At 45.4% G+C, this 20740-nt stretch overlaps 1 protein-coding gene across 1 annotated transcript in view; it reads left to right on the top strand.

The window, feature by feature from the left end:
* Positions 1 to 16152, top strand: part of NAB1 (NGFI-A binding protein 1) — a 28998-nt gene extending 12846 nt beyond the window's left edge. The window contains exons 4-7 of the mRNA XM_056861382.1: positions 7975 to 8091; positions 11653 to 11794; positions 13512 to 13661; positions 15914 to 16152. Of these exons, the coding sequence (XP_056717360.1) occupies positions 7975 to 8091; positions 11653 to 11794; positions 13512 to 13661; positions 15914 to 16005 (501 nt within the window). The 3' untranslated portion in view covers positions 16006 to 16152. The remainder of the gene's footprint in view (positions 1 to 7974; positions 8092 to 11652; positions 11795 to 13511; positions 13662 to 15913) is intronic.
* Positions 16153 to 20740: the final 4588 nt, after the last annotated feature.

The following is a 20740-nucleotide window of genomic DNA, read 5'->3' on the forward strand; positions in this document are numbered from 1 at the left end:
CTTCACACCTGCTTTGAGTCCTTTTTGATGGGGGTGGAGAATGGTGAGCTAAAAATGTCTTCAAATAAAAAATTTTCAGTGGTCTGGTTGAAAACATGTTTTTGGGGAGAGCTTTTTGAAGGTTTTGTTGCTTTATGCTCTCACAGAAAGATTTAGGGAGCAATCCTAGGCAGGTCTACTCAGAAGGAAACCACATGTCAGTCAATGAGGGCTACTTCCAGGAAAGTGTATTTAAGATTGCAGCCTAATACAGGATGTAATCCTATTAAAGTGCGGTCGTTCTAGTGTAGGGCTGCCAACCTCCAGGAACTAGCTGGAGATCTCCTGCTATTACAACTGCTCTCCAGCTGATAGAGATCAGTTCCCCTGGAGAAAACGGCTGCTTTGGCCATTGGACTCTATGGCCTTGAAGTCCCTCCCCTCCACAAATTCCGCCCTCAGGCTCCTCCCCCCAACACCTCCCGCCGGTGGCGAAGAGGGACCTGGCGACCCTATTCTAGTAGATTAGTATTTTTGCACTAAAAAAGTTAGGTTATAAAATAGGAAAATAAATAAGTAAAAAAGATTCAATATAATATTCAGAACAATACAATACAAATATTCAATACAATATTCAGCTCTTCACAAACATGTGTTCTTCTTTTTTTGTAAAAAAATAAATAAATAAATCTCAGGTTTGTTTCTGGGATCCCCGGTTGGCATTTGCTATACCAGTACTTCAAGTTTTGGTTAGCCACAAGTATTTTGCTACAGGGGATGGGGAATGGTATAGTATCGCCCGATCTCATCAGATTTCGGCAGCTAAACAGGGTCGGTACTTGGATGGGAGACCACCAAGGAAGAGTTTGCAGAGGAAGGTGATGGCAAACCCCCTCTGCTTAATCCTTCCCAAGAAAACCCTCTGGGGTCATCATGAGTCAGTCTACAACTTGATGGTATTTAACACACACACATGTCACTGCAGAACATTCACCTGATGCATTTTGGCCTACTGGTATTTTTCAGCAACGTGTAATTATTTATGCATGTTGCAAGAGATCCAAACACATACATTTTTCGTTGTTTTTTCAGGCTCCTAAGGGCAGGCAGCTGGCCATTTTATTTATTTTATTCTTGTTCAAGCAGATTTCTCCTTTCCTCTGTAACTCCTGCACCAGTCCCTGGGAGGAGATTAAATGTGGGTTTTTTAAATACTTGGATACTTGGCAATAAGAGAGGTTTAGATATTTTATCTCCCACCTCTCTGAACACTTTGGTTCTGTTCTAATAAAAAAAATATTTAGACAGCATGGTGTGGTGGTTAAGAGCGGTGGTTTGGAGCGGTGGAGTCTGATCTGGAGAACCGGGTTTGAATTCCCACCCCTCCACATGAGTGGTGGAGGATAATCTGGTGAACTGGGTTTGTTTCCCCACTCCTACACATGAAGCCAGCTGGATGACTTAGGGCAAGTCACAGCTCTCTTAGAGCTCTCTCAGCCCCACCTACCGCACAGGGTGTCTGTTGCAGGGAGGGGAAGGGAAGGGGATTGTAAGCCGGTTTGATTCTCCTTAAAAGGTAGAGAAAGTCGGCATATAAAAACCAACTCTTCTTCTCCTCCTCCTCCTTTTCCTCTGATGTTGCAACAGGGTCTCTACGTATGCTGTCCTTGAAGCCAGCTGGGTGACCTTGGGCTAGTCACAGTTCTGTCTGAACTCTCTCAGCCCCATTGACCTCACAAGGTGTTTGTTGTGGGGAGGGGAAGGGCTTTTAACTGACCAGTGGGGATATAAGAACATAAGAAAAACCATGCTGAATCAGTCCACGACCCATCAAGTCCAGCAGTCTGTTCACACAGTGGCCAACCAGGTGCCTCCAGGAAGCCCACAAGCAAGATGACTGCAGCAGCATTATCCTGCCTGCGTTCCACAGCACCTAATATATTCGGCATGCTCCTCTGAACCTGGAGAGAATAGGTATGCATCATGACTAGTAGCCATTTTGACTAGTAGCCATGGATAGCCCTCTCCTCCGTGAACATGTCCACTCCCCTCTTAAAGCCTTCCAAGTTGGCAGCCATCCCCACATCCTGGGGCAGGGAGTTCCACAATTTAACTATGCTTTGCATGAAGAATTTGCATAATGAGATATCTTGGGGATGAGACCCAAGTCTAAACACAAAATCCATTTATGTTTTATATACATTTTATACACATAGCCTGAATATGATTTTAAACAATGTTTTTAATAATTTTGTGTACATTGAACCATCAGAAAGCAAACTAGAGTCCTGATGAGCGCCTGTGAGTAATGCCTGCATGCTGGCCCAAAAAGTCTGGTTTTTGGGTCAGTCCGGATATCGGATGTCCAGATAAGGGGTACTCAACCTGTACTAACCAGGGCCAACCCTGCTTAGCTTCTGAGATTGGGCTAGCCTGGGCCATTCATGCCAGGTGTTGCAAGGAGTGGGAAATAGGTTTTAATGATAAAACTGACCCTCACTATGTAAGATCGGTTTGCGAGACCTAAGCAAACCTGTTAACAATAGAACATTTTGGAAATCATTAATTCATAGGTTTGCCGTAAGTCAGAGGCGACTTGACAGCACATCATGCACACACACGTAAGATCAAAGAATTTGTCTAGTAACCAGTTGTATAATTTTGTTAAGAAGTGGTGTGTGGTTTTTGTTACGTTTCGAAGCAATAAGTGCGAAGATGTGCACTTACCCACAGTGTCACTCCTCTGAAGATGCCGGCCACAGCTGCTGGCGAAACGTCAGGAAAGAAAATACCAAGACCACGGTCACGCAGCCCGGATAACCTACAAGAACCAGTGGGTGTAAAACTACTGGCAATTTGATCTTTTCAGGCATTTAACACCTCCTTTTCACAGGTAGAAATGACTGCCTTGGGCATGATGTGGAACGATTTCTGGGTATAATAGGAGACTTTTTTAAAAAAAAATGTCAAGATCGAAGCTTCTCAACTGTGTGGGCAACCCTGCAGCCTGCCCGGTTCCCGCTAACCACCATTGTAAACCTCTCCTCCACGGGAGCCCCGAGTTTCACATAAGCAATACAAAAGGGAGGGGGATCGCAAATTACATTCAATTACCTGTGAAAGCCTTTTGCTCTCCCCCTCCCGTGCGACCTCCCCCCTTGGAAAGATGGAGTGGGTGGGTAAAGATGTGGGAAGAAAGCGTTCAGGGAGGAGGAAGGGGGGGGAATTCCTGGAAAATGACAGGCTATGGGAGTCGAGTGGGTGGTGAGAAAGGAATGCAGCAAAGGAACTTGCAGCCAGCCGGGGGTTTGGGGAGCTGGCACATATGAACCGCTGTGCTGCCGCCCTTCGTCAAACCAGCCCCCTCGCCCCATGGAGGGGCCTGCTGTGGCCTCAGTGTGGGTGTCTCCCCCCTCCTTATTTTCTGTCACCTCCAATGAGTCAGTGACAACCACGCCGGGAGCTTTTTTGCTCCGCCGTGGAAAGCGGAGCGAGTCACAAGCGGCTGGTTTTTCTTTTCTTTCCTAAGTCTGTCCTTTTTCTCTTATCATAATCAGCCGTTGTTATCTTGCAATGCGCGAAAGAGGTTTCCTTTCCAAATATAGTGCTGACTGCCAGGAGGAGGGAGGAAGCGCGGGGTGGGAATGGGTGCAAGGAGTCGGACCCCTCCTCCTGCTAAGGGGTGCCGCGGAGGCACGGGGCCCAAAAACTGGCATAAGAGCAAGACACCGCTCCCCACAAAATGGATGCCTCTCAGAGGGTTTTGGGATCCATCATGTGGGTCTAGCCCATCTTGTGGGCATGAAGGCAGTTGGCCGCTGAACTTTCCCCCTGGCATGAAGGTGTGCCTGGCTGGACAACGGGGCTAGAAAATCCCATTGTATCACCCTAAGGTGATTTTGTCAGTGCTCCATTACTTACCCTATATCTGCACCCATTCCCGCAATCAATCATTATTCAAGAAAATAGACCAGGCATTCTCTTGGGTCCTGACAACCCATCAAGCCATCTCCTATCCTATTGTTCGGACCCCCGAAAAGCAGTCAATTCTTTGTCTCTGGCTTTCCTGCCGGCTTATCTCATACCACCTCAGGGCCCATTTTGTAGTATAAGTATTGGTCCTTTGGCCATACATAGTGTGTGTGTGTCTTGGATCCGTGTGCGCACCCCCACTTGCGTGAGGCTCTTTCCTTTGCTCCTGGAAACGCTGGTCATTTTCCTCTTCGGCGCTGCTTTCGCTGGACGTCTCGTCAAGACTGGTAACTGTCACCCATCCCTGAAACCCTCTCCAACGTCCTCCCTTTTCTCATAGTTAGCTCTTTGTGCGTGTATGTTTCTTAAAATATATTTCTTGCTTTGCTATTTTTATTCTTTAATTAAACCTTCTTTTAATTGTACAATGCCTGCTAATTTGAGAGTTTTCACCCAGGACTCCCCAGGTATACAGGGGTTATTGATCCCAGTTACCCCCTCTTGCTCTGTCTCCAGCTAATTCCCCCAACTAAAGTGGAGACATAGGGTAACATGGGTGGGTGGAGAAATATTACAGCCCTCCTGCAGACTAGAAGGACAAAAGCAATCCTGTTTCTTAAAATATGTTTCTTTAAATATATTTCTTGTTTTACTATTTTTATTCTTTAATAAAACCATATTTTAATTATACAGCTGCCTGCTAATTTGAGATTTTTCACCCAGGGCTATCCTGGTATACATGGGTTATTGATCTCAGTTACCTGCTCTCTGTCTCCAGCTAATCCTCCCAACCGAAGTGGAGCCTGCCTGCTTAGGGTAACATGGTGGCGGGGTGGGTGGGGGGATATTACAGCCCTCCTGCACACTACAGGCACAAAGGCAATCCTGGAGGTGAATGGCAAGCCCTAATAGAGGTGGAGGGTTATTCTGAGAGGGCTGGGTTTGCCAGGCTTTTAGTGGGAGGCAGGCACCTATAGGGGAAATGAAGGGGTGGGGAGGGGAAGAGGTTCAGCATTGATGTCAGCACTGAGGAGGGTGGGAGGAAGGGGGGGGAAGAAAGAGAGAACGGGAAGGGGGAGGCATGAGCCCACCTACGCCACTGCCAAGCAGGGCTGAAAAGAGAGAAGTGTGGGATTTCTTTCTCTCGCGCTCCCTGCAGATCAAAAGAACAGAAGCATTGCAATCTGGTGTTCATGTAGGAGAAGGGTTGGTGGAGGGGAAGAAAAGCGCCCGTGGGACTGGGAACATCTGCTCGAAGAAATCGCTTCAAGAACAGCCAAGTTGGAAGGAAGCTCAGTGTTTGTGCATGTAGGGGTCTTTTCTTTTTCTTTCTTTCTTTTTTTTTTTTTGGTTTCCCCCTCTTTTCCACTGAGTAGGCCACACGGAGCAGAGGGGCGAGGACCGTTCAGCTCACAATGGTCCTCTATCCTTTCGCCTACCCTCTTTAATAACTACCCGTAAATTCCCTTTTTTGCTGTCAAACGGCAATTGAAGGAGAAGTTGGGAAAGAGCGCTCTGTAAAAAATAATTAAAAAGGGCGAGTTCAGGGAGCTGCTAGTGATAATTGCCGTGGTATCCCTTAAGAACATAAGAAAGACCATGCTGGATCAGACCAAGGCCCATCAAGTCCAGCAGTCATAAGAACACAAGGAAAGCCCTGCTGGATCAGACCAAGGCCTGATCCTGGAGAGAATAGGTATGCATCGTGACTAGTATCCATTTTGGCTAGTAGCCATGGATAGCCCCATCCTACAAAAGAACATAAGGAAAGCCCTGCTGGATCAGACCCAGGCCCATCAAGCCCAGCAGTCTGTTCACACAGTGGCCAACCAGGTGCCTCTAGGAAGCCCACAAACAAAACAGCCCAGAGGCGTATGTTGGCTGTGGCCGGTAGGATGCTCCCATGTAGAACACTTGCGGCTTTTATTTTTGGACTTCAGCAGTCTGAAATGGCTGCATGCTTGTTCTTGCCATCCCAGACGGCTGCCGCTATTTGTGTGGACAATGAAGGAAAGATCCTGTCGGGCTCAGCATTTGCAGAACAAGCATGCAGAGTTTGCATGCGTGTGGGGCTGTGTGTGGCCCAGTCACACAAGTCAGAGGTTCAGTTGATTCTGGAAGCGGATCAGCACTTCCTGAATACTCAGGAGCATGGCTTAGGCTCCTTTTGGATCCAGCGTTCCTCCTCGACGTCCATATAGCCGCTGGGCCAACAGAACCTTTGACCACCCCAGCAGTGACTTCCCTGGAGAAGTCTGATCCAACCACAGTCGTGGGCATCCTGGTGACGTCCAGATTAGACTATAATACACAAACCATCATCCAGAGAGGTCCTGGTTTGCATTCCTGGCCCTCTGATGTTCAGCTCACAGTTATGCCGAACGGTGCCTTTTCAGTGGTAGTGGCAAAACAGTGGCGTTCCTGGGGTTGCCAGGTCCCTCTTCACCACCAGTGGGAGGTTTTTGGGGCAGAGCCTGAGGAGGGTGGGGTTTGGGGAGGGGAGGGGCTTCAATGCCATAGAGTCCAATGGCCAAAGCGGCCATTTTCTCCAGGAGAACTGATCTCTATCAGCTGGAGATCAATTGTAATAGCAGGAAATCTCCAGCTAGTACCCGGAAGTTGGCAACCCTAGGCGTTCCCTTTCTCACATGGCTTGTTTGGTTTGGTTTTGGAGAGGATCAAGAGTGTGCTATTCAAGGGACTGCTTAATCTTGTTAATTCGTAGCAGATCGTTCCTCTCTGTCTGCTGCTGATCTGCTATGTTTTCATCTGTTCTGATTACATGCATCTCTGGGGGTGGGACCAGGTGGGGGTTGGTTCTAGATGTGGGTGCTTGTGGTATAATGTGTTCTCATTTCTTCTGTTTTTGCAAGCTGCTTTGCAGGTGCTTTGGATTTTGAGAATGGAGTAAAAATAGCTTGGCAAAGTATGAGGATTGCTTGAAAACCTTCCTTCCTTCCTTCCTTCCTTCCTTCCTTCCTTCCTTCCTTCCTTCCTTCCTTCCTTCCTTCCTTCCTTCCTTCCTTCCTTCCTTCCTTCCTTCCTTCCTTCCTTCCTTCCTTCCGCTGGCCTCATGAGTTCCCTATTGCCTAGGATCTTTTCCCAGTCCTTAGCCTGCTCCATAATAATATTCCTCTTTCCAGAACCAGCCAGTATGGCAAGGGTTTCCTTCTCTATCAAAAGATGAGCTGCACACATTCTGATATTTTTATTTCACGTGCAACTGAAATGTTCATGAACGTTCCATGCCACCACACCAGTTCTGTCCATTAAGTAATGCATCGTGCAAGTTTCTCTTCAGTGGTGTCAGTTCGTAATCTGGCCTTCTGGTTTTGTAGTGGTGTGTGAAATTTCTTCATTGGTGGTTTCCGAAAGCTGTCCAGCAATGAAAGTTCTCCGCCGTCACACCAACTCCAAGCTGGGAGACTCTCAAAATGTGGGGATGCAATCTGGGGAGGGGCAGAGTTTGGGGAGGGGAGGGACCATAGCAGGGTATAATGCCGCAGAGCCCATCCACCAGATCAGCCATTTTCTCCAGGGGGACTGTTATGGCTTATTGTTAATACTTATTAATTTTAGTGTAGTGTGTTGTGTCGAGTTTTATATTTTTGGACTGCTTTTAACGATGGTTAGCCCTCTCTGAGCCTGGCCTTGGCCGGGAAAGAGAGCGGAGTATACATGGAATAAAATAAAAATAAATAAATAATCTGGAGCTCAGTTGTAATTCCAGGAAATCTCCAGGCCCCGGCTGGAAGTTGGTAGCCGTAACCCCCTTGTTTTGAAACTGTGGAAGGCAGACCTTATGAATATACATAACTAAAATTACGGGAAAAAACCATGGTGCATCTAGAACAACCCACACTTTCGTCTTTGTGCATGTATGATTGTGTGTCCATTAAAGTCCTCTGCTCTGGTTCTCAAATTAAGCTGCTGCAGACAAACTGTTGAAGAGCATCTATTCGCTGGGGTGATAAGACTGCGTCATAACGCCTCCTTCTCTCTCCCACCTTTGCGTGTCTGCAGGATGGCTTCTCCGATTTCCAGGATGCGGTCCAGAGCTTTTACCAGCAGGATTCGGTCAAAATTCAGCAGGCGCTGTCAAAAGGGAAGTGTGAAGACTTGGCAGTTCTCGGCTTGCAGGTAATCAGAGGGCCCGCGTTATAACGGGCTTTTCTTTTGGACTCCCAACAAATTCTCTGAAGCCATGATTGCCCCCTCGGCCCCCCCACCACTAGCCACAGTTGAAGAGGTTGTTCTGACCTTGCTATTGTGATGCCATTTTGAATGTGGGCGAGCAGCTCTTGAAATGGCTATAAATGGCCACAGCGCTCATTTCGTTGGGTGGAAGGCAAGTGGAGATTGTAGGGGTTGTTTTTTTTTTAAAGATACATGCATGCATCCTGATGGAATAATTTTTTTTTTTGAGCATCGACATTTGGAAGGCAAGGAAGTAAATAAAACAGCTGGCGTCAGAGTTCTTTGTAACACGCTTTCTGACAACCATCAAAGCAAATGCCTCTCTCTAGAGCCTTCTTTCCAGCTAGATTAAACCCTTCAGTGGTTATGCAAGGCAGAATTTTGAATTTATCTTCTGGCTCCATTGACTCATTAGTTCATGTGTTCTTGGAATGCCATTTCTATGAGGACCTTGGAGCACGATATCTCTCTCCTCTTTCAGTACATAAATCCAGTCCCTCTGGGTCCGATATAATGCCTTTTTGATTAAGTGATAGGGATCCCAAGGCTCCATTGGCAGTGGCAAAATTGATCTCAGTCCTTATATCCCCCAAACATTAGATTCAAAACTGTGCTGCTCGAGATCAATGGATCATGGAGCGTCTAAGGGATAAAGGAAAGGAAATGCCTGTCATTAAAACAAGGAAGCAGTGCAGAGTGACTCCTGTACGAAAGTCACATCCTAAGTATATATGAAGACTTCGGCTAAATCACATGTTTAGCTATGTGTAGACAGCGTGCCTGTTTGCATGAGCACGACAGCGGACAACATCTGTTTGGCCTTTCTGCAGACAGCGTACCTGTTTACATGAGCATGGCAATGAACAAGATCTGTTTGGCCTTTTTGCGTTTTGTTCTGTTACAAACTTCATAAGAGGGTTTTTTAAAATGCTTTCAAAACGTTTTTTCTGGAGGCAGTGTGGGAGGGGCCCGTGGCTCAGTGGTAGAGCATCTGCTTGGCATGCAGAAGGTCCCAGGTTCAATCCCCTGCATCTCCAGTTAAGGAGTCCAGGCAGTAGATGAGGTGAAAGACCCCTGCCTGAGACCCCGGAGAGCCGCTGCCGGTCTGAGTAGACAATACTGACTTTGATGGACCAAGGGTCTGATTCAGTAGAAGGCAGCTTTATGTGTTCATATGTTCATATGCATCGATCCAGGCCATGACCTAACTACCCCTCACCCTCAGGAATGGGCCAGAAATGTGCCTTTAAAATATCTTATGCGTACATGTAAAGACTAATGTCTGAAGAGGTCCACTTTTAATTATTGATACAGGCTGAAAAATTCTGGGTTGTCTGAGCAGAACAAAAAATTTAATCACTTGTTTTACAATCTTGCATAAGGTTGGCATATAACAAAAATTGGCATTGGTTGGTGCTTAGGAACTGGAAATACCTTCCCAAATCTTGACCGTTTGTTAATATTTTCTTTCTGGTTTTCTTCAAACGTGTTGCATGGGTCATTTAAATCGGCTTTTTTGGAAAGTATTTTTCCCCCTCCTTTTCATTTCCCAAATATGTTCTCTCGCAGTAATGAGAAGTCAGTTATATCCAAGAGTTCAGAATTTTTTTGACGCTGGTCATTTATACAGGCCTCTCTCAGATTGCTCTGCTTGGATAATTACTTTTCTCTTGTAGTGGATAAGGGCTTGTTCTTTTTCTAGACATTTTTTTCACACCGTTATTCCACACAACTATACTGTCATCCTACTCTTTTCAGAATGGCAGATTGTTGGATTTTTTTTAAAAAAAAACTTGGATAGTGCTGTTTCCAAAAATAAATGTGAGTGAAATCTTGGCATAAACTCGTTTTGTGGGTTTTTAAAAGCAGATGTTCTTGTTGCTCTTGAAATATTTACATATGTATACATCTATATTTCAATAAGACTTCTAAGGCTCTTAATAATTTTGATTTCGTTCTGTGCATAGGCTGTACTGGTTAATATATTGCAAGTTTTGTTCTCCCTTTTAACGAGAGACATCTTTTGTTCCTGAGCTATGATCTTTGCACTTTGAATGAAACGGGATTATTCAGTGCATTCTTCCTTTGCCGGGTCCCGAAATATTTCAGTATGCTTGTAAAGAGGTTTGATATTTGCAAAGCAAGACTAGGAATGCGCTTTCGTTTAAGCCAACAAAGGGGGAAAAGACAGATATAAAACAAGCCATTCCCTTAGCACTGTGTGTTTTCTCGGCATGTGAACTTCTTTTCCCATTGTTGACTCTTCCATATTTGTATTTGTGTCATCCTGCTTCCGTGCTGTCACCAGAGTAGCCTGCCTTCCTGCCTCTGACTCCCTGTATAGGGTAGTAACCTCCAGGTAGTAGCTGGAGATCTGCTATTACAACTGATCTCCAGCCGATAGAGATCAGTTCCCCTGGAGGAAATGGCTGCTTTGGATTGGACTCTATGGCATTGAAGTCCCGTCCCTCCCCAAACCCCGCCATCCTCAGGCTCTGCCCCAAAAACCTCCCACTGGTGACAAAGAGCGACCAAGCAACTCTAGTTGGCAACCTCCTGGTACTACCTGGCACAACAAAATAGGCTCTATGCTGTGGGGTATTATAGGAACCCAAAACCAGCACAAACAATTCAATGCAATACAACTATATTAAAGTGCAAAATATCAAGTGAAATACTTAACTAAGGACGCTACTATTTACAATATATACAAGTACACGAAAGTGCAAGGAGCAGCAACAATTCTATGGATTCAATTAATCAAGGTAAGTATTTCCAATATTGTTCATATGAATAGTATTGCATATATGTAGCAATGCTACAGGTAAGTGGTACAGTCCATGTAGAGACAACCGAGAAGGGGAAACTAGAACGTGTCGTCCGGATACGTTCTAGTTTCCCCCTTTCGGCTGTCTCTACGTAGACTGTACCACTTACCTGTAGCATTGCTACATATATGCAATACTATTCATATGAACAATATTGGAAATACCTTGATTAATTGAATCCATAGAATTGTTGCTGCTCCTTGCACTTCCGTGTACTTGTATATATTGTAAATAGTAGCATCCTTAGTTAAGTATTTCACTTGATATTTTGCACTTTAATATAGTTGTATTGCATTGAATTGTTTGTGCGGGTTTTGGGTTCCTACAATCTCCTGGTACTAGCTGGAGATCTCCTGCTATTACAACTGATCTCCAGCCAATAGAGGTCAGTTCCCCTGGAGAAAATGGCCCCTTTGGCAATTGGACTCTAGGGCATTGAAGTCCCTCCCCAAACCCCACCCTCCTCAGGCTCCGCCCCAAAAACCTCCCACCGGTGGCGAAGAGGGACCTGGCTACCCTAGCAAAAGTCCAATTGCACCTTAAAGACTAACAAAATTTCTGGCAGGGTGTGTCTTTGTTGCGTTGTCGTCCTTTGTGTGTGGGTGTTCTGAAACCTGGGTTAACTACCGGGAGCAGGAAGCATTGGGTGTAAATTTTGGGCTTGCTTCCCTTTCAGCCGGAAAAGATGATGTCGAAGCAGATGGAATTCCTTTGCACCCGGGCGAATCTGGAGAGGCGCCTTTCGACGGGCCTTTACAGGCAGACTTCCGAAGAGCACAGTCCCAACGGCTTGACACCGGACCATGCCGACGGGCAAGGTACTGCCGTTCCCCTGCACGCGTTTGCTTCCGTCCAACATCGTTTGTTGCAATTTGTTATTTCTCCTTTGCAGTATTTATACTGTAGCGACGTGGTGTAGACTGTAGCAGTGTGGAACGGTTAGGCGTCTCGCGGAGGTCTCCCTCTGGGATGAGGAGGGAAAGGTCTTTTGCCAATGCGCGGGCCGCGTAGCCGTCGCGTTACAACAAAGAAGCGCTCTGAGAAACGAGAATGTGACCTGGTTCTGAGATAGTTGGAGTGGTGTGGGAACCGCCGCTCCCATAGAGGTTTCCCCTGTGCTGAGATGATCTGTGAATTCTTCACCTACAAGTCTTTAGGGTCACCTAAGGCCTGGAAGGATAAAAAATGTCCCGAACTTTTAACAGAGGCTGAATGAGGTGTTATTTACCAGGTGACATTATTTTCCTCCGTGCCATAAGAACATAAGAAAAGCCCTGCTGGATAAGACCAAGGACCATCAAATCTGTTCACACTGTGGCCAACCAGGTGCCTCTAGGAAGCCCACAAAAAAGACGACTGCAGCAGCATTGTCCTGCTTGTGTTTCACAGCACCCAATATATTCGGCATGGTATGCATCTGGGGAGAATAGGTATGCATCATGACTAGTGTTCATAAGAACATAAGAAAAGCCCTGCTGGATCAGACCAAGGTCCATCAAGTCCAGCAGTCTGTTCACACGGTGGCCAACGAGGGGTGTCTAGGAATCCCACAAACAAGACGACTGCAGCAGCATTGTCCTGCCTGTGTCCCACTGCACCTAATATAAAGCTTCAGCTGCCATATTCCTCTGTAAGCCAAAGGGACAGGACATTTTTCTTCGGGTCTGTTGGCAATGCTAAGTGTGTCAATTCCCTTGCTAGTTCTGGGTCGTGCCTAAAGTGAACTTAGGCAGATCATGAGAGAGAGGGCAGGAAGGGATGAGCCAGCGCTCGGCTCTCATGGCCCTTTCTTGCATGCCCAGGGCAATGTCGATTGCCACTCTGCGGTTAGGAAGCAATTTTCCTCCAGGTGAGATTGGTCAGGGATCCTGGAGGGTTTTTTTTTTTTTTGCCTTCCTGTGGGCATAGAGCAAGGGTCACTGGGGGAGGGGGGAGCTGTGAATCCTTCGTTGTACAGGGGGTTGGACTAGATGGCCATTGGGGTCCCTTCCAGCTCTGTGGTTTCTATATTTCCATAGTTATGATCTGCCCAAGTTACCTAGTGAGAAGGAAGTAGTCTGTTGCTGGGATTTCAACCAAGGTATCCTTGTTCCAGGTTCAAATATTTAAAAGTATGAGCACAGAAAGGGGAGGAGCCCTTTTAAAATGTAAAGTATCATCACTCCAAAGGTCAAGTGATTACATGGTGCAATCCATGTGCGTTGGAAAATGTTAATGCAGTTGTAGGTAGTTGTAAATTTCCTGCCTTGTGCAGGGGGTTGGACTAGATGACCCTCGAGGTGCCTTCCAGCTCTATGTTTCTCTGTTTCTAAAGTGCCTGCTGGGTTAGACGGGCATTGCAGGTGTGGTGTGGGATGGATCAGGCCACCGGATTCGTATAGGCAGAGGGCGGGGAGGTGGCGGCAGCCACGGGATAGGTGGGCCCTCTCTGCTGTTGAGATAAATGAAAATCTGTGCCTTCGGTTGGCAGAGCGGCCATGGCTCTCTGCTTTAACAAGGCTTTCGGTAAATAACCGGGGTATTCCTCTCTTTCAGGCGAAAGGCCCTTAAATCTCCGCATGTCAGGGCTGCCCAGCAGACTGATGCCGCACATTTCGTTAGACGGGGACCCCCACGTGGTGAAACCGCTCTGCGGTGACTTGAGCCGGCTGTATTCCAGCGGTGAGGCAAAGTCACACTCTTCGGGTAAGGATTTTCATTCATTTTGTTCATTATGATCCGAGATCAGCCCTCAATGTGAGAGCAACGTGAGAGCAACAAGCTAAGCACAAATAAAACATATAAAAACAATTTTTAAAAAATCTTACCTTTGTTAAGCACTAATTTCAGCGATAACAGGGCAGTCAATAAAAAGATTGGAGCATCTGTTTCCTTACTGGCTGAGCCAAAGTGCAAAATTTGGCCACCATAAAAGTGATTTCATTAAGGCAATCTGCAAGAAGGGTGGATATAGAAGCAGAGTTGGTTCTTATACCCGATTTTCTCTACCTTTAAGGAGTCTCAAACTGGTTTACAATCACCTTCCCTTCCTCTCCCCCCCCACAGACACCCTGTGAGGTAGGTGGGGCTGAGAGAGTTCGGAGAGAACTGTGACTAGCCCAAGGTCACCCAGCACTCTTCATGGGGAGGAGTGGGGAATCGAACCCGGTCCTCTAGATTAGAGTCCGCCACTCATGAGGAGGAGTGGGGAATCAAACCCGGTTCTCCAGATTAGAGTCCATCACTCTTAACCACTACACCATGTTGGCTCTTAGTTAAAAGAGGAGTAACACATAGGGGATGAATATCCTTATAAAACGAACAGTGAAGTGACGTGTTCAACCGTTTCAGTGCCGTTCAACTGGTAAAAACACAAATGAAGGGTACCTAAACATTTCCCTTGCAGCAGAGCTAAAGGCTCAGCTTTGACACAGGCAGCTATTTTATCTTATCAGGTAAGGATTTGTTCTTGGCGCTTTAACGAATCCTGCAAAAGGGAGCTGAACGCATCTTCCCCTCAGGAGGAAAATCGATTCCCTAAATTCCTGTGTGGCTTTTCTCCTAATGGCCTGATTGATGGGGAGTTGTTAGGTTAAGCAAGAGCCTCCGAAAAACCCGGTCACGTTGTGACAGAAGCGTACACAAAGGCCGGCCGTGCGTGACGCCTGGGTTGCGTGGCTCCTTCCCACATCGGTGTTAGTCACCTCAGGTAAAGCGTTTGTGTGGGAAGTGGCCACATCATCCTTCCCGCCCACGGGATGGCTCCTTGTATTTATTGCTGCTGTGACCGCTCAGAAGCTCCCTTGCGTGTGGTAAATTGCAGGCAAAAATTTAATGTGGGTCGAGGTCCCTGTCATGGAATCATAGAATCATAGAGTTGGAAGGGACCACCAGGGTCATCTAGTCCAACCCCCTGCACTTAAACCCCTTACTTCAGCTCCCTAAACATTCACCTTGAGAAACAGCCCTTTGGTAGTTCTCAGTACATTGGTTGTTAATCCGCACAAACCAGTGCTTTTAGGGTTTGTTTGTTTTTTTTAAAAAATATGCCAGTGCATATATACAAGATTGCACTGATTTCCACCAATTTCCCCCCACAAGGCTTGGGAGTGGTGGTGGTGGTGTAAAGTGCCCTCAAGTCATAGCCAACTTATGGTGACCCCGGAGAGTTTTCAAGGCAAGAGACGTTTAGAGGTGGTTTGCCATTGCCTGCCTCTTTGTAGCAACCCTGTGTTTTCTTGGTGGTTTCCCATCCGCATACTAACCAGGGTTGACCCTGCTTAGCTTCTGAGACCTCATGAGATTGGGCTGGCCTGGGCCATCCATGTCAGGGCAAAATACATGCAGAGGTGGTTTGCCATTGCCTGCCTCTGCGTTGCGACGCTGGACTTCCAGAGAGCCAGCGTGGTGTAGTGGTTAAAAGCGGTGGTTTGGAGCGGTGGACTCTGATCTGGAGAACCGGGTTTGATTCCCCATTCCTCCACATGTGCGGTGGAGGCTAATCTGGTGAACTGGATTGGTTTCCCCACTCCTCCACATGAAGCCAGCTGGGTGACCTTGGGCAAGTCATTCTCTCTCAGGCTCACCTACCTCACAGGGTGTCTGTTTTGGGGAAGGTGATTGTAAGCCGGTTTGATTCTCCCTTAAGTGGCAGAGAAAGTCGGCATATAAAAACCAACTCTACTTCTTCTTCATCGTCTTCGTCTTCTTCGTTGTCTTCTTCTGTGGCCTCCCATCCAAATACTAACCAGGGCTAACCCCGGTTACCTTCTGAAAGTTGACCAAATCAGAAAAAGAAGAAGAATAGGTTTTTATATGCCAATTTTCTGTACCTTTTAAGGACAATCAAACCAGCTTACAACCACCTTCCCTTCCTCTCCCCACGATGTAATTCAACACTGGGATTTGGTTCGATGCGTTTCTTGAAAGTTTTCAGTCATTTCCTTTTTCATTTGCAGAAGGCCTTGGTATCTTGAAAGATTTCCCTCACTCAGCTTTCAGCAACCTCGAAAGGAAAGTCATCAAGACAGAGCCGGAAGACACAAGATAGCCATACTTCAGGAGAAAACAGGGTATTTTATTTAGGAATAAAAGCTTCAAAGGAGAAATCAAACAAGCCTTAATAAACCAGTGTTGCCTCACTGAAATAAGAGATTTCATAGCCAAAGCTGAAGAACTGGGGTTCCCCTACCGCATTGGGAACGGACAAGACAAAAACCCGTCTGCAAACGGAGTCTGCGGAGAGAAGAGGGTGCAAACATTCCGGAAAAGTGACTTTTGTAATGTGGGAGAAGGGTCACAAACTAATACTGTGGACCCTTGTTATTTAAGAATGTATTATGTATTTGTATAACTTATCATCAAAGTTAAAAAAAAAAATCTAGGTGTCAGGATGTGTTTTAAGTCCAGTAGATGTGGCTGCCGTTTTTTTTTACTTGAAATTTCAACGTCTACTTTAAATGTATGATACATAGGTATGATAGTTAGAAGTCTGATTTTTTTTTAAAAAAAATCCTTAGTTAATGGATGAGGGGAAGGAAGCGGGGTATAACACACTTCAACAGTGAACTTGCAATGTTGGGTTTTTTTTAGAAACATACAAAAAATAAGCAATTATATAAAATGTTATAGGGAAAAGAGCATTTGCAAGGGGAAAAAGCCGACTGTATTATAACAGGCGCTTTTGATGCTCAACGATGTAACATTTTACAAGACGCCAAGAACGTCTCCGTAACGTCTTTATTTACGTGGTATTTCTGTCAACTACTTCGGGGCATGTGGAGGAAGGAGAAAGTGCAAGGTTTCACACTCTAGTACACTCCGGAGAAAAAAAGACCCCCAACCCCCCCGTTTTGTAGGGAACTCTCTTGTTGACTATGGCTGGCAACATTTTGGAGCACTCCTTAGATGTGTAACTATTACGTTTGAAAGACAAACACAGAAGAGGTTAGAAGAACAATGCAGAGTTTGTGTGCGTCACCATTAAGAAATGTGCAGTCTCTCTGAAACGAGAGGTGGAAATGATTTTGAAACCACAGACCGAATACATGACTGGTAGATGAGTAGCTAGCCTCAAACTAGTTTTTGAGTATTCATATACAATATACTAAAAACATTTTCCTTTTGTATGAACAACTGTGCTCATTATTTATTTTGCAGATGAGGTTTTGGGTTGTTGTGGGTTTTTATTTTTTTATTATTTTTAATGATTCGTTCTTCTGGATTCCGTTTTCTCTACCCTTCAATGACTGGCTCGTAGCGGACATTTTGGTCTTGACCTCTTCAGTATTGCATTGGGTCGTCTGCATGTGCATACATCGACATCCCTTCATGTGTGTTGCCGCCGTTCGAAGAGGTTTCTATGCCTTAAATTTCTGAAATCTGAATTTGCCCACAGTACTTTCAGAGAAATGCCCCCTGTTCTTGTTAATCGTCCATCGTATGGCTTTGTTACTCATGACTGACGGTGTTTTGCTTCGTGTGGTAGTAGTTACTGAAGTCATTCCATGTGCCATATTGAAACTGTCAGCATAGTGTGCGGTGAAATGTTCACACATCAGTCCTGGATCGCCGTAAAACATATTGAATAACTATCACTTGATTTTTGGAACAAAGCTTTATAGTACAAACATCAGCACACACGTTTATTTTAAGACTATGAATGTTTCGGTCTTCAAAGAATCTTCTTTCTTGAATTGCATTGTACTGTTTCACTGGCGAAGGGACGTGTTTTAAGGAGCCGAATCCACAACGTGCTGGATCGATGCAAAGGGATGAACGTGGAGCTTAAAACGTCTCCTTCCGTTTTTTTTGTGTGAGCTAAATAACGCGAGTTTGTTTCCTGGATCCCTCAGGCCGTTGGATGTCCGAGTTGTTTCACACAAAAAAACGTGACGGCAATTACCAAGTTAAGTGCATCTCACTAGCCATAGGACCTAGCATCTTGTTTTATATAAAGGCCAATGTAATGTAGTTGTAAATTAAATCTATTTTTTTATTTTCTGTTGTAAATGACCTGAGTCAGCTCTGTGGTAAGTAAGTACTACTGTACTTGGTGTTTTTTTTGTTTTTTAAATAGTCCAGTGAACCATTTCAATAAGCACACTTCTTACTTTTTAAAAGCTCTTTTTAGTTTGCATATAATTTTTTTTTTATTGTAGAAAGCAGAAGCAGCTACTATAGATGTATGGCATTGTAGAAACAAGAGCCAATTCCGGCGTACAGAAGAGCATGAGGTACAGACCGTCACCCAACTGTACGGCCTCAAAAAGCAACCGGAGCTGTTTGAAAGTTCCCTTCTGTCTCTTGGACAAGCAGAAAGGCTTTCCCTCCGAAATAAGCTTTCAACCCTAATTTTGCAGGCAAGACTTCTCCCCAACATATTTTGTCATGCCATTTTGTTGTGGAGATGCCTCCAAATGTCTCTCTCCTCCCTTGACCTGCGCACTCAAGGGGAGGACACAATACGGCCTTTTCAGATGTCATGTTTGAGGGGAATCCAACTGTGTGTATAGTCGCCTTCTTGTCTGAATAGGGAAACACGCCTGTTTTTGAGGTTTGGTGTGTGTGAATGGAATAGTGCATTTTTAGGGGAGGGGCCGTGGCTCTGTAGAGCCTCTGCTTGGCATGCGGAAGGTCCCGGGTTCAATCCTTGGCATCTCCAGTTCAAGGCACCAGGCAAGTAGGTCATGTGAAAGACCTCCACCTGAGACCCTGGAGAGCCGCTGCCGGTCCAAGTAAGCAATACTGACTTGGATGGACCAAGGGTCTGATTCAGTAGAAGGCAGCTTCGTGTGTTCATGGTTTGCACATACTGAATACTATTATTTATTATACAGTGTGCACCAAATTAAAAACACTAGGCCTTAAATATAAAGGCTGATCAATTAAAAGAATATATTAAAAATAATTGATAATTTTCCAACATAGTTGATTATTAAAAGTCAATGTAAATGACTGATAAATAACCAAATGTGTTTCGGCCTATTGCCTTCTTCAGTGGTCATATATACATGGTGTAGTGGTTAAGAGTGGTAGTTTGGAGTGGTGGACTCTGATCTGGAGAGCTGGGTTTGATCCCCCACTCCTCTGCATGGGCAGCAGAGGCTAATCCGGTGAACTGGGTTCGATTCCCCACTCCTACACACAAAGCCAGCTGGGTGACCTTGGGCTAGTCACACTCTCTCAGCCCCACCTACCTCACAGGGTGTCTGTTGTAAGGAAGGGAAGGTGATTGTAAGCCAGTTTGAGTCTCCCTTAATTAGTAGAGAAAGTCGGCATATAAAAACCAACACTTCTTCTTTGTTCATACTTTCATTTCAGTTCAACTTTTAGGTTCTTTGTCTAGTTAAGGTTGAGTTTGTTCTTTTTTTCGTCCCTTTTTGTTAGTTCCACTGCACATACTGAAGCTAGAAAATACATGTTTCCTTATTCAGACAAAACGGTGACTGGATGTGATGGGAGCATCGTGGGTACCACGTGAGCCTGGTCTGTGTGGATGGATCCTCCCCAAACATCATGTCAGAAAAGGTCTTATCGCTCATGTCTTATAGGCTCTTAATCTGTAGCTTTTCAAAGACCCTGGTCCTACAGCCAGGAGATTTCTACTGCAGGTATCAAAAAATTTCTTGCAGAATGCTTATAACAAACAGAAATATTGATTGTTGACAATACAGGCAAATGTCTACAGTTTCTCCTCCCCATGCCCCATTTTTTTATCGAGGAAGACAAGCTGTCGGCTGCAGCAAGGTGATCTTAAGTTTGTCTGCATTTGTATTCTCGTTCGCCTCATTGCTTACGAAATAAAAGTCACCTTGGCAAAATCCCCCCCCCCCCCGTGTTTCATTTACCATAAGAAAAATGAACTCATTCTGCAACGAAAATCCCCCTCCCCACCAATGCGATTCTGTTATTAAAGCGGGGATGGTTTTATTTGACCCTGGCCCTGACTGGGATAGCCCCAGGCTGGCCTGATCTTCTCAGACGCTAAGCAGGATTGGCCTTGGCTAGTATTTGGATGGGAGACCTCCAAAGAATATCAGGAGGCAGGCAATGGCAAACCACCTCTGAACATAGCCATGTTGGTCTGCAGTAGAGGATAATTCACAGTGGACTCTGGCACCAAGGCCTGCAACAAACCAAGGTGCCAACTTTGCCCTCATATAGATTCTAGGAACACCATCTCTGGACCCACCAATGTCAGCCATACTAACTCAGGTTCATATTCCTGCTCATCTTCTAATGTGATTTATGCCATCACATGCCAGCAATGCCCTTCCACAATCTACATTGGACAAACAGGTCAGTCTCTTAGACAAAGATTAAATGGACATAAGTCTGACATCAGAAACCACAATATTCAAAAACCAGTGGGTGAACATTTCAACCTTCCAGGACATTCTGTTGCAGATTTAAGAGTAGCAGTTCTCTTACAAAGGAATTTTAAAGGGAGATTGGCAAGAGAAACTGCTGAATTACAGTTGATATTCAAACTAAAGTCAATGCATTTACCTGGGCTGAATAAAGACCTTGCATTCATGGCCCATTACCAATGCTGATTTCTCCACACCCATCTCTCCCCTGGACATCACAGACTCTTCTGCATATCACACCTAATCCAATCAAGCCTGCTATTCACATTTACATACTGTTCCTCTACTTAAAGACCGATGGATTCACATTCTAGCTGTATCTGAAGAAGTGAGCTGTGGCTCACGAAAGCTCATACCCTACCAGAAAATATTTTTGTTAGTCTTTAAGGTGCTACTGGACTCTTGCCCTTTTTG

This window comes from Euleptes europaea, chromosome 15 (assembly GCF_029931775.1).
Source record: "Euleptes europaea isolate rEulEur1 chromosome 15, rEulEur1.hap1, whole genome shotgun sequence".
Taxonomy (NCBI): domain Eukaryota; kingdom Metazoa; phylum Chordata; class Lepidosauria; order Squamata; family Sphaerodactylidae; genus Euleptes; species Euleptes europaea.